Below are 13,367 nucleotides of genomic sequence, written 5' to 3' on the forward strand. Positions count from 1 at the left end.
TGCCCACGAGGTGTTGGGTGGAGATGTCTTCGGTCTGTGGCTACGGGAAATGGGCTCCGGAGGAGGAGGAGGCCTTTCGGGATCTGCCTTCAGGCTGGTGGTGTGGTACGGAAAACGCAAAAAAGCCACATAAACTTCTTCCGAAGGGGCTTCTGCTGTGGGAAGTTCTTGAAAAGAACACGCAGAAGGAGTGAGGAAGGGCAGTGCTAGATTTAAGTAGACTTGATTTCTCTCAGTAATGGAAATGAATATGATTAAAACTTTACATTGGAAACCGTGACAGACTGAGAGCCAAGCCTTATCAAAACTACAGTGACAGAGAAGCAAGCTCCAAGCGAGACCATCCCTCAGGGAGAGTAATCGTTGGTTGGGGGCCTTGAAGGCCTTCTGATATGTGAGCTTTGTCTTGTCCTCCTGCTCTTGTATACTTTTTTTTTATTAAACACCATGCTAACTGAAATCTGAAATAAGTTAAAAAAGCACCATGCTTGAGCTATCATGCCAAAATTTAAGCAGTGAGGCTTAAGTCATTAATAGATGCATAAGAATTGTGTATTTTAATGGAGTCTACTGTAGCATTCATTAGGGACATATTACAGACAGAATGATCTAATTATCTATATCTCTGTAAACTAGCATAAATTTTGAGGAGGCGTGGTTTTTAAAACGTCATCTGGTATCTTTTCCTTTTTAAAATTTCATCTCCAGTTTCAGTGCTTAATTTCTAAACCAGAAAGGCAGAAGCAGTGAATTTTTATCTTCTGTCACCAGGAGAAAGAATGTATGGAAACTTCCAACTAGCACTTAAAAGCAACACTGGGCATCTCAACCAGACTTACTTAAATGGCAAAAAGAAGCTTTGTTCTTTAAGCAAACTACCTATTCTTTTTTCCTGTTCATATTTCACTACTTTGAAATAAAAGTCAAATTACAAATTATACTCTGCTCAAATAAGAGGGGGATATAAATCACAATTTAGCTATATAATGCTGTCTCTCACAGCATATGCTAACTTACTGTTCTGTGAATTCAGTTTTTCTTCTGCCACACTGACATCTTTCTCTGTTTTTAACAGAGTATACCTGAAATACCTCCTAAGCCTGGAGAACTGAAAACAGAACTGTTGGGTCTAAAAGCAAGAACAAGCAAAGTTCAGACTTCACAACAGTGACCAGGATTTACACATTGTGAAAACTGATAAAATGTGCTCAACTGCATAAATTTGCATGTGAAATACTGTACTCCCTTAATACTTTGTTTCCTTTGCAGTTACAATCAGTGTTAAAAATAAATGTGCAATGAATGCTGTTAAGTCCAATCAGTTATGTGCCAAAATGCTTAAAATTTTTAAATTTGATCGCAGTGTAAGTATCCTTCATAATAAAAAATGTAAACTGAAATGGGCAAGTCTGGTGGAATTTGAGACTTTTAAGCTGATTAATAAGTATAGGAAGTTTAGCATATTGAAAATCAAGCTTTTGTGGCCACGTGTTAGCCTTAATAAGCTTACCTATTCATCTGCTGCAGAACCCCACTTGCCCACTGGCATTTCCCTAACCCAGCACCTGGCACACTGAGGGCACATGGAAGTCAGAAAGATGCACTTCTTGCACAGGACACCTAATGGTGACTAACAGCATGTGGCCTTTCTGTCTGTGTCATGGATGGGAAATCTACTTTGGTCTGCTGTAAGGCTGGGGAAAAGCTTACAGCTTGGTTGTACTGGTTTAAATGGGGCAAAAAAATACAGATTACTCTGAAACAATGTATGTTTGTACTGTTTTTGGGCATCTTCTGTTTACAGCTGATTTTGATAGCTATAAAAGTACAAAGCTGAAATAAAAAGTACAGGTTTACCTTTCGGTCCTGAAATAGAATTGCCACAAAACTCTCATACGAGGAACTAGTGAAGGTTGGGGATTGACTTCTGACATGGAAGATGCATTTCTCCTTATTTTCTGAAGGCTCTTCAGCTCTAAAGGCTGCAGAGGAAAGTTACTACTATTTTGACATGGAAGTCTAAATGTGTCCTGCTGCTACTGCAAACTGAGCAACAAGGAACGTGTTTTAGCCCAGCGTTTTCTAGCACCAAGGGAACCGTTCTCCTTGGTGCCCATGTAGAACAGCAAAGCTGACAATAGCCCAGGTTTAAACAGCAGAGATGACACCCTCAGAGTCAGTGTCACTGCTGCACTGAAACAAATAGCCTCAGTAAGACTGGGAGACATATCTTCCAGCATTAACACTTTCACTTCACAGATATGACAAAGGAAAAAAAAAGTAGCCAGCTTACAACTGCGTTTTGTACTTATTAATAGCAAACACTTGTCATTCCAGCGCACAGAAAGCAGCTGGAGTTATGTTGCACATGATATCCTCAGCTAAGGAAGATGAAGCCTAACTCTTGTGGCTCTTTATTTCTAAAATCCAATCAGGCAAGTCATCCTAAAATCAAACCAAAGCATTGAGAGCTTCAGGTATGTAACAGAACAAAGGTTGTATAAGTCTATAAGTAATTAACAAATTAAGACTACTGTAGCAAGCAGCCCTGTACCTCCAGTACTCCTCTTTGGTTTGTAAGCTGCATAACCATTCTTAACCATACAGTTAGGCTATGCAGGCAGGTGAAATAAAGATACAGAAGCATAGGTACTGATAAGTGTATCATTAAGAGTGATATTTTAGGAAGTGTTAAATCAAAACCCCCACAGCAGTTGATTGCTACAGAGCACAAAAGTTGCACTGCCCTAGTAAGAGGACCATGCCTTAAGAAGCAGCACACCTGCCCTATTCAGTAACATGCTAAAGAAGGACTGCTATTTAAAGCCCACACTGCCAGCCGCCAAACCACACTCCAAGGTTAGATCACTCAGCCTGCTCCAGTAACAAAAAGCTCTAACAGTATGTCTAAGATACTACACCACAACAAACAAAAACCAAGACAACCTCAAACTCCCTCAAAACACCCAAACTCAGCTCTCATTCCTTGAAGTCACAAACAGCATGCTTCAGTAAAGCCAACATCTGTATTTAGTGCCCTCAACCAATTAGAAAGTTTATTTTGCTTCAGATTGCAGAATCTGAAGCTTCACAGAAGTTCTGTTAATGAAATAAAGAGCAGGTCTTGAGTACAGAATTACTATTCCTATGTACTTCTCCCACAAAGGAAGGCAAAAGAACAAAAATTCAGCATAAACACTTCCTCCCGACCAAATGAAGATGTTACAGAGTAGAAGCACTAGTGAGAAAATGCAGTGCTTCATCCAGTCACTACTCAAAGCTAATTTCATGAATAGAAGAGGAAGCAGTACCTCCAGTTCAACCTGTCTACATTACAATTTGGTGTCAACAGATCCAGCTTGAGTGAGATCAAATAGCTACAGTGCTTTGCCATACTAGCAAGACAGAACACGACTGAAAGTTCAGCAGTAACAGCATCAAGGAGTAACTGTGAGACAAGAGATTTCACCTTAAAAAAAAAAAAATCCACCCAACCAACCAACACTGTAGAAAGCAAGACTGCTGCAGCTACAAGTCAAAGGCAGGGTTACCACATACCATGGAGAACAGTATAAGCTCACAGGCAGTAAGCCACTTCTGGTGGTTGTTCATGTATTTGGTGAATTTCTTTAGTTTTTCACTCGTCTCAGCTGCCTATTCTGTACAGTGGAGTCAAGTCACACAGTCCAGCGCAAGGTGGCAGGCCTTCAGTTCCAACCCCATTTTTAAATACCCTGTCTCATATTCCTTATGATGTCAGTAGATACATAACTTTTGAGACTAGCAAGTTCAGCCAGCTCAGATACCAGATACATTTTTGCTAAGCAACACAGCAGGTCTGTTAATGCAAAGCCCAACCGCAGACATAGGATACACAGTTAACTGTGGCTGTGCCAGTGTGGGAAGGCACGAGGACTGGAGGCTGCTTTGGTGTAGAAAGGACCTGAACACTCGTGACAATCCCTTCATTTCTTTGTGCTAGCCCACAAGATGAGCTCATCATATATAAATTTAGTTAGTGGTGTTTGGGAACATTTTATTTTGTACATGACAAGATTTTACACCAAGTCAGTTAAATAATACAAATTTACATTCATGAGGAATGTTTTTAGAAAAGTGAACTTAAAAAAAAAATTCTCCTTTACCCTTAAACCCCATACCATCCCTCAAGATTTTACAGTGGAAAAACTCAATACCATCTAATTCACATTCCCTCCTAACCCCCCAATCCAGGATGGTAATTGAGTGCAGTTTACAGTTCATCTTTCACATCTGTGGATTCCTGTGGAGACAAAAAAAAAAAAAAAATAATAAATCCTGCTTTTTGAAAGTGCAACAGGTAACTAGAGCAAAACTGACCATAAGTACTGCTGATGCTTTCCAAGGCATTAAGTACTAAAATTTTTTACAGAGGTATTAAAGCCAAACTTCTGGTCAACTGACAGCATGTTAAGCCTTTGCTATTACAAGTAAAAAATACTTTTTTTTTTTTAAGTCTGCTCAAACAGTAGTAGTAGATCTAGCATACCATTTCGTCTTCAATACTAAGCTATTTTCCAGGCACAGTATTAGTCCTGTTAATAGCCAGAGCTAGGAAGTCCATCTGCTTTCCAGTCAGTAGTCAGAACCCTTAATCTGCAAGTGTGCTAATCCAAAAAACAGAACATAACTTTGCTTCTTTCTATTATTGTCATTGCAGGTTATACTGCTGTGTAAATGAAATTGCAATAGCATCAAAATTAAGTAGCTACAGAACAATAAGCATCATTCCTCACATTTATTTTTAGGGAATCTGACTTCTAGCAGCAGGCAAGTACACATCTGTAAGCTATCTATGTGAACTAGTTGCAAGATGTCATGTTGCGGGACTCTTCCAAAAGTAACCTGAGAAAGCAGGTCCAGTTAGGACCTCAATAAAAATGAGTGTTGTCAAGGAACTGTGGGAGACTTTGGCGTTTTCATCAAGACATCATTAAAACAGCACACATTATTTAAGTGAAAGCTGATTTCATGCAACAGTTAACTGTTCAGTGTGCTGCCTGTAGTGCTGTTTCAAGTCTGTATGTTGTAAGATTTGAAACTATAACTTGCCAATTTGTTCATGTTTTTTGCCCACAAGCTGTGGAAATTCAACAGATAACATCAAGCTCATGGTAGAAGATCTGCTGCCATTTTCTTGCCATAGGGCACTCTGTTACAATCTCTGAAGCTTACTTTAGCTCTAACCTTGAACATATCTAGTGTTTTCTTAAAACACAGTTTGATAAGGAAGTGTCATTTGTGCTGCAGTATTTTTTCCCCTCCAAGAAAATTTGGAAAACCTCATGCTAAAAACTACTGTCACAAAAGGTGAAGTGAGCAAGTTTGTTACCAAAAAGCACCACAGACAAAACTGCACATAAATATCAGTAAGAGTCCAACTTAAAACCTCACCTTCTGTGTTTCACTGTCTTCAGCATCAGCATCCACCTCCTCTTCATCTTGTTCTGCCTCCTCAGCTGCATCTTCAGGCTCTTCAGGTTCCTCCTCCACCTGTAGGAAGGTCATATGCAATTTTCTTTTTTGCTCAGGATGTTTACTAGTTGTGGACTACTTAAATACAGGCTATGGAAGCATTCACTATCAGCTCTTAACATTTGCCCCAAAGCTACCTGAAGCATGAAGTACAGACTCATCAGTTTCTCACCCAGGTCCTTTGAACTGGGCTCCTGGTGGCCCATCTACATGTTGGAAGCTAGATATATTTAGTTTTACACAATTCTTTTTATCCAAGTCTATCAAATACATGCTTTTTAAGAGGTAGCAGCAGTAAATCAGTTATGAGCCCCAAGCTGAAAGCAAACTAACCTTTGCATCCAGGTCAATATTTAAACTTAAACGAAGCATCCTTTCTATTCTGTCTCCATATTCCTTAGTGTCTGGTAACATATATCCCGATCTCAAAGTGGCAGTTTCAAACAAGACGACTGCAAGGTCTGAAACTGTTTTGTCATCTTCATTTTCCTAATGTGGAAGAATATTAAGAAAAAACACCCAAAGGAACAATCAGAACTGTTAACTAGGTTTTATGCAGCCAAGCAGTCAGTATTTCACTATTGTTTTTTACCTTGACTCGCCTCAGCATGTCCTTGATAAGTGGATGCCTGGGGTTAATTTCAAACGTCTTCTTTTGGCTAGCATAGTAACTGGAAAGAAAAGTTACATCACTAAGTTTTGAAATATAGAACCCAGCTACCTCTTTAAACCTGTGAATACTGACTACAGCTGGATAACAAGCATATTCCTCCCCCTGCTCCAATTTAATACTAGCTTAACTCTAAAAACATTCAAGTTACTAAGACCATTTGTCTTCACTTGTCATCAAATGACAGATGGCAAATGCCAGTGATCAGTCTTGCTCACCAGGCAGTTTTACATACTGAGCTTTGAAGTAACAATGCAAAAGTGTGATAGGAGACTGCAACTGAGTTAAGTGATCTTAAAAAACATGAAGCAGCATCTGAACCAGATGGAACCTTGGTTGCGTCCACAACCAGCAAGGGAGAGCATCAACTACATTTCACATCTGCTGCTACATAACTCAACGCTTACTTGGTAGATATGTCCTTCCCGGTTTGGTAAGCTTGAGCCTTCATGATTCTTTCCATGTTTCCAGACCATCCATACTGACTAGCCACAAGAGCACATGGAGACTGGGTTAAACGTTGAGATAGCACAGCTTTTTCAATCTGTAGAAAAAAAAGAAAAAAGAAAGCCGTAATGTTAGCTCACAGGGCTAATCGCTCATATGAGAAAGTAACTCTTGAAGCTTCCTATCACTTCAATATTTTCTGAAGGCTGCAAGATGACATTCTAACTCATTTTCCTGAAATAAAGGTATTTAGACATACTTATTTATCCACAGGAGAAGCGACTGTCGAAGTCTACATTCCAAGTATCTACAAGATGTCTTGTAGTAAACACAACAGTATTTCAAGTAAGCATTACATATAGCACAACATTTTACCTTGTCTTTCAGAGCTTTGTCTTTCATCCAGTTTAGAAGTGGTTCAAATTCCTTTTCCAAGGCTTCCCGACTCTCCTTAGACTTTTCACTTTCTTCGAATTTAACGCCTTCTTTGGCTACATTCTGAAACCTCTTGCCATCAAACTCTGGCAGAGCCTGAATACAGTACTCATCTACAGGTTCAGTCAGATAGATCACTTCATAGCCCTTTTTCAGAAGACGTTCAACAAATGGCGAGGATTCAGCCTAAGACGACAAAACAGACCAGATGTCAGTTTAACTGCGCTGGTACCAGCAGCTTCTGAAACCTGTACAATTATTCGATAAATGTTGCAGTAGCAACTAAGTACAGAGTCTCCACAGTTACAGCGAAAACAGTTCACAACATTTACAGTCCAACTTTAACTAGGAGCTGTAATAATTTTCCCCTTCCGTTTTTCTTCCACACTCACATACCTCCTTTCTGCTGGCACCTGCCATGAAATAAATTTTGTCTTGTTTCTCTTTCATTCTTTCCACATACTGGTCAAGGCTTGTGAGGTTACTTTCATGATGAGAAGACTGGAAGCGAAGAAGTTTAGCCAGTCGTGTACGATTGGAATGATCCTCAATAACACCAAGCTTTACATTAGTACCAAACTCTTTCCAGAATGTGTCATTGTATTTTTCTTCTGCAATTTTCTTGATCATATCAAGAGTTTTGCGTACAAGTTTCTTTCTGATCACCTGAAAAGAAGCAATACCAAGTTATAATAAAATAAGCACTTGGAAGAACCCTCAATACAACCTTGCTGCAAATGATGGATTCAAGACACTTAGTGTCCCTTATCTTAACTGAACAGAGGTAGCCTGGAAACAGCAATGAGTGGGGGTTTTATACTCTAATTTCACAATCCTTATATAAACTAAAATTAATCAAGCTATTTTTCTAAACTTTGCTACTGAAATGAATTCAACATGAAGGAATTGAAGATAATTAGCTTACCTTTAACAATTTATGCTGCTGAAGTGTTTCACGAGATACGTTCAAAGGAAGATCATCTGAATCCACCTAATTGAAGAATAAAATTTTTTAAGTATAGCTAACAATATTTGAAGATTACAAAAGACTACAAAAGTCAAAATGCAAGTAAAACTTATACTTACAACACCCTTAACAAAGTTAAGATATTTGGGCATCATGTCATGGAAGTCATCAGTGATGAACACTCTTCGAACATACAGCTGAATTACAAGAGGAAATAAACAGATTATATTTGGTTTACTTTTTTCTCCCCAAACATTCAACCATACCCTCAACACTTGCTTGTCCTACCTTAATGAAATCACTTTTTTTGGATCCATATTCATCAAACAGGCCACGTGGAGCAGAATTGGGAACAAACAAGATAGATTTGAAAGTTACTTCCCCTTCAGCAGTGAAGTGGATGTAAGCCATTGGGTCATCATGTTCCTGCAAATAAACAATTTTTTAAGTGACATTGGGAAAATACTGGTGAGTTAATACATTCCCAGTAATAACATGAGTTTGCCAAATCAGTGCAATTTTTTACAATTTAACTAATCATGCATTGCTAGAATTTATTACAGACAAAAGTTCCAGATTCAGTCAAGTTACTAACATAAAAGTTGCCTTCCCAGATACCCACTAGCTTTGTTGCTACTTTTTTTTCCCCACAAGCCAACCATGAAGAAGTTACCAATAGCACAGTAATCAAATTACAGCGGAGTTAAGTAACATGTTATCTGTATTCACACATAAAGACAACATTGTTTCTACAAAGCCTTTTTTTTTTTTTAACACAAGTACCACCACTCTCAGGCCAAGTCAAAATTTCACTGTGAACATTTAAACACATCAGTAAGCTCTGTATGAGCTGGAACATACTACTTCTCCATATCTAGGCCATTCAACTCTTGAGTGGCTGTACCTTCTCTCTCTGGAAAAGAGATTAACTCCTGCAGAGATTGCTCTCTGCAATTCAGTCTATCTGCTAACAACAATTATGAAGTCTTCAGAAATAGCTCATTTTATGATCACTCAAGTTTTGTTTACACATCAAACCTCTTGCTTTGAACAATCTTGAGGCTTAGAGCTTACCTTGGAAAAGGTTTTGTAAAAAGCTTTGTATTCATCTTCTTCAACTTCTTTAGATGGTCTCTGCCAGATTGGTTTTATGTCATTCATGAGCTCCCAATCCCAGACAGTCTTTTCAACCTATGTATGTAAATAAACATCATAGTATAATAAAGACTCATTCTTTACTTCGAGTTAAGCCAGTTAAAAACACCTCACAAAGGCTCAGTCATAAAATAGCATACAAAAAATACATGATCTTTCTATTTACAAAATAAATTATGCAATGGCCTGGATATTCTCATTGAAGTATACACATTAGTGTAATACATGAGAACAAAACTTAAGTCTACACTATAGTGTGTCCTATGTACATTTAACACATTTCCTATCAGTACTTCTGTTCTACTGCCATTCCAGAAAAAAAAAAAAAAAAGCTTTCCTGCAGAGTAAACTCAATTTAAATTTAACTAGTCAACAGTGCCAGATTACTGGGGTCCACTACCATGCCAAGCAGTTCACACAAGTATTCATGAGCTGTGGGACCACTGCCCCACAAGGCTATTGTCAGTCATTGGCCTTATTTCAGTCAAGTCTGTTTTGTTCAGTTTCCTAATGTCTTACTGCACTTACATAGGATTGCTGTTTGAAAGCACACACACACAACTGAAGTGCACCTCTGAAAGACTACCTATGAAAATTGCTCCACTATCTGACAGAAATTACAAAATTCCAAGTCTGACAAAGCTGACCTTCTTAGTTTTTGGTTTCTTTTCTTTCTCCTCCTCTTCAACTGCAGCTTCATCATCATCAGTTTCTTCTTTCTCCTTTGCTTCCTCCTCTTCAACAGGCTCTTCAACAGTCTCTGTCTAAAGAGACAACTGAAAGTGAGGACTTGACCTGCTTGGCTTCCTACCAGGTATATTCTAGTATTCCCTCAAACAACTTCATCTCTCAGAACACTGATTTAACTTGAGCTATTGGCTTATCACAAGCACTTCTCTATAGGTAGCTATGGTTTCTTAGTGGCATTTTTCATGAATACGTTCTTTCTTTCAATACACTGGGAGGGTCACTGTAGACAAATTTTAAGTTTTTCATAGCTTTAAGCTGAGCTTTATACATAATGCTGATCAGAGCCTTGGGTGATTTTACATTAGTGCCACACCAAGAAAACATCAGAACAACAGGCCTAGAAGTTAAGATGCTGACATACTTTTCAGAAGGACACCTAACGATGGCTCTGCTTGAGAGCTCTCCAAAGCTTCCAGCTACCAAAGCCAGGGGAATAAAGATTTTCCTTAGTAATTAGCACAGTCATCCTCCTTTGGTATAGCTGAGTCAGAATAAAACAAAGTTCCTTGAAAATTTGTGATTTTTGCAATACACTAACTTTTGGCAAGCAAGTAACTAGTAAAATACTAGGTGGAAGAGTCTGGAACTTTAAGAATTAAACAAGTCTGAAATATCTGACCATGCAGTTTTCACAACCATAGCCCATACTGTAGAATGCTCAGTTAAATGTACTTACCTTGCTGCTCCACACATATATGGGGAAGTTTATGAATTGTGAGTATTTCTTTACTAGATTTTTAACAGTATCCAGCTCAAGATAATCAGATGCCTCCTCCTTCAAGACAAGCCTAAAAATAAAAAAGAAACAAAAAAAACCTCAAACAACTTCAATTAGTGCTGGACAAGTATTTTAGTTTTACAGGACAAGATACATTTTCCTACTGTTGCAGCTATAGTAATTCAAACTCATGCAAGTGAGCTTTTATTTCAGCTTCAAGTATCTCAAAATGCCACAATCCCTACATGTAACTGCACCAATGAGAAAGACATGATTATTTTCAATGATTAGACAGAACACAATATTCAAAGTTTAAATAGAAATCTCATATCATATTGATACTTATCAGAACCTTGATGCACTTTCAAAGGCTTTACCTAGACTGAGATTTGCATCAGACCAGTCTCACTGGTATACAAACAGCAGCCAGTCCCCAAGAGGAAGCTGTACAGCCCCTGTAGAGATTTCAACAGGTCACAAGTGTGATGAACTAAATGGGTCTGCAAAAGCAGCTGAACTGTCTGGAATTACTCGCTGACAGTTGTCAAGAAGCTCATGGCTTTCTTAGTTCATCTAACAGAATGTGAAGGGAACCTCACCATCATCCACGCTTATTTTTGACACAGTTAACAGTTTGTATGTTTCCATTAAACTGCAAAAAAAGCTGTATTACAAGAATCAAATAAGTCACAATTCTATAGCCATCTGCATATTCCAAGGAGCCAAGTATACCTATACAACTTTCTTCTTTTAAACCCAAAGAAACTTTAACACTTACGTTATGGTTGTGCCACGTCCTAAAGTGTTTCCTCTTGGGTCATCAATCACAGAGAATTCATTTGAATCTGACTCCCAAATATGTTGAGTATCGTTGTTGTGTTTTGATGTGACAATAACTCTGTCTGCTACTAAGAAAGCAGAATAAAAGCCAACACCAAACTGGCCGATTAACTCGGATGTTGACTGGCTATCATCCTGCATTTCAGTCATCTTGTTTAAGAATTCACTTGTACCAGACTTTGCAATGGTACCCAGGTTTTTAACTAACTCTTCTTTTGTCATGCCAATACCCGTATCTGTAACATGAAGCATGTTCTTCTCCTTATCACACTAAAAAAAAAAGAAATGTACAGTTTAACTTCACTTTGAATCTTAATACATAATACACTGCCACAGGAAAGTGGTGAGCAGCAGCTATCCAAATTCAGGCATGCCTGACTATAACAAATCAAATCTGCTGTAACTACAGAAATGAGGAAGACATACCTATGAAGTATTTCAATACTTCAGTTACTCTATAGAATTGGAAATGTATTTTCACCATTGATAAAGTTAATTGCAAGAGTTCTTATGTAGTCCTAGTTTGTATTTGCATCAGTATTAAGTCAAAAATTTAATGATACACGATCTTTTTTCACTCCTTTCGCCACTCCTCCAAAAGAGATGACTGTACCTTATGCTTCTTACCTTGATTTTGACTGTAAGCTCCTCATTACCAGCAAGAGCATTTTCATCAGTTAAGGATATCAACCGTATCTTATCTAATGCATCTGAAGCATTTGAAATAAGTTCCCTCAGGAAAATCTGAAACAGAAACCAATAGTCAAGAATTCCAAAACACACACAAATAGTTCCAACGTTCTACTAATAAAGACACTAACCTCTTTATTTTTATATAATGAATTGATAATAAGTTTCATCATCCTGTTCACTTCTGCTTGAAATGCAAACTTCTCAGATTTTTCTCTGATCTCTTTGATCTGGGATGCATTTAGGCCATCTAGTTGGATAGCTTCCTCCTCTCTGATAGGATAACGGAAACATGTCAAGCAGTCTTGTCCACAAACAGTATCACACTTAACTTTACCATCTAGCAACAATAATAGCTTAGTTAGAACAATACTAAGGCCTTTAATCACTGACACAGCCCAAAAGTTACATGATCAAATGAGGTTAAGTGCAATGGTAGCTATCTTGAACTGCATAACCTTAATCTAAACCTTGAGAGAAAAATCCATGCTTGCAAGTAAGACTTTTCCTGAAGAAGAAATTCATGGAAGAATACAAGCATGTTAAAACCACTGTAATCCTCAGCACATGGCATACCTCACAGGAGATGAGGCAGTTTACAGGCAGAGAGCCATTTCATTAGTAGGCACTAAATTCACACCATTTACCGCATGCAAGAGCAAACCCCTGGGTTTTATAAAGCTATTAATATTAGACAAAAGTAAGGTGACTATTTCTGAATCTAAATTCTCAAACTCCTATTTAGAAGGAAAGGTTTCTTCCAAGAATATTTTATTTCTCCCAGCTGACTAGATCTCTCATTCGAACGGCGTGTCCCTCATTTCTGAGGCATTACTGATGTCTGAACACAGCTTTCAGAAGCAAGAATAGAGCCTCAGCGTTTCAGAAGTAACTCACCACGAACCCCACGTACTAACCTCTGAACAACTTCATCATCTGTTCGAGACCCTTCTCTGCTTTTACCCAAGTCATCTTCCACGGTCCCATCCACATCCACCTCGTCAGCTCTAACAGATACTGGGGGAACAAGAAATCCAACGATACACGTCTGATCCCCACCATACAAGTTCTCCGCTTAACCCCACCAGGTTTAGGCTCATTCTGCCCCTCCTCCCGCCCCGAATAAAGTTCGGCTCAACCGGAGACTTCAGAGATGGGGGAAGGGGACAGACACCCCCTCC

General features: G+C 38.5%; 2 protein-coding genes across 2 annotated transcripts; one reads left to right on the forward strand and one right to left on the reverse strand.

The window, feature by feature from the left end:
• Positions 1 to 23: 23 nt before the first annotated feature.
• Positions 24 to 1,171, forward strand: LOC104272748 (chromosome unknown open reading frame, human C12orf73). Its single transcript, XM_009867826.1, has 3 exons — positions 24 to 190; positions 284 to 356; positions 1,076 to 1,171. The coding sequence occupies exons 1-3, from the start codon at positions 24 to 26 to the stop codon at positions 1,169 to 1,171; spliced, it is 336 nt and encodes a 111-aa protein (XP_009866128.1).
• Positions 1,172 to 4,021: 2,850 nt separating this feature from the next.
• Positions 4,022 to 13,186, reverse strand: HSP90B1 (heat shock protein 90kDa beta (Grp94), member 1). The gene is made up of 16 exons (XM_009867825.1): positions 13,104 to 13,186; positions 12,318 to 12,459; positions 12,124 to 12,240; positions 11,435 to 11,766; positions 10,615 to 10,726; positions 9,836 to 9,952; positions 9,108 to 9,224; positions 8,322 to 8,459; positions 8,153 to 8,230; positions 7,992 to 8,057; positions 7,463 to 7,732; positions 7,007 to 7,252; positions 6,592 to 6,728; positions 5,848 to 6,185; positions 5,434 to 5,532; positions 4,022 to 4,282 (listed from the first exon to the last, which is right to left on the reverse strand). Exons 2-14 carry the CDS (start codon positions 12,357 to 12,359, stop codon positions 6,059 to 6,061), a joined length of 1,899 nt encoding a protein of 632 aa, XP_009866127.1. The 5' UTR covers positions 12,360 to 12,459; positions 13,104 to 13,186; the 3' UTR covers positions 4,022 to 4,282; positions 5,434 to 5,532; positions 5,848 to 6,058.
• Positions 13,187 to 13,367: the final 181 nt, after the last annotated feature.

This window comes from Apaloderma vittatum, unplaced genomic scaffold (genome assembly GCF_000703405.1).
Source record: "Apaloderma vittatum isolate BGI_N311 unplaced genomic scaffold, ASM70340v1 scaffold6924, whole genome shotgun sequence".
NCBI lineage: Eukaryota > Metazoa > Chordata > Aves > Trogoniformes > Trogonidae > Apaloderma > Apaloderma vittatum.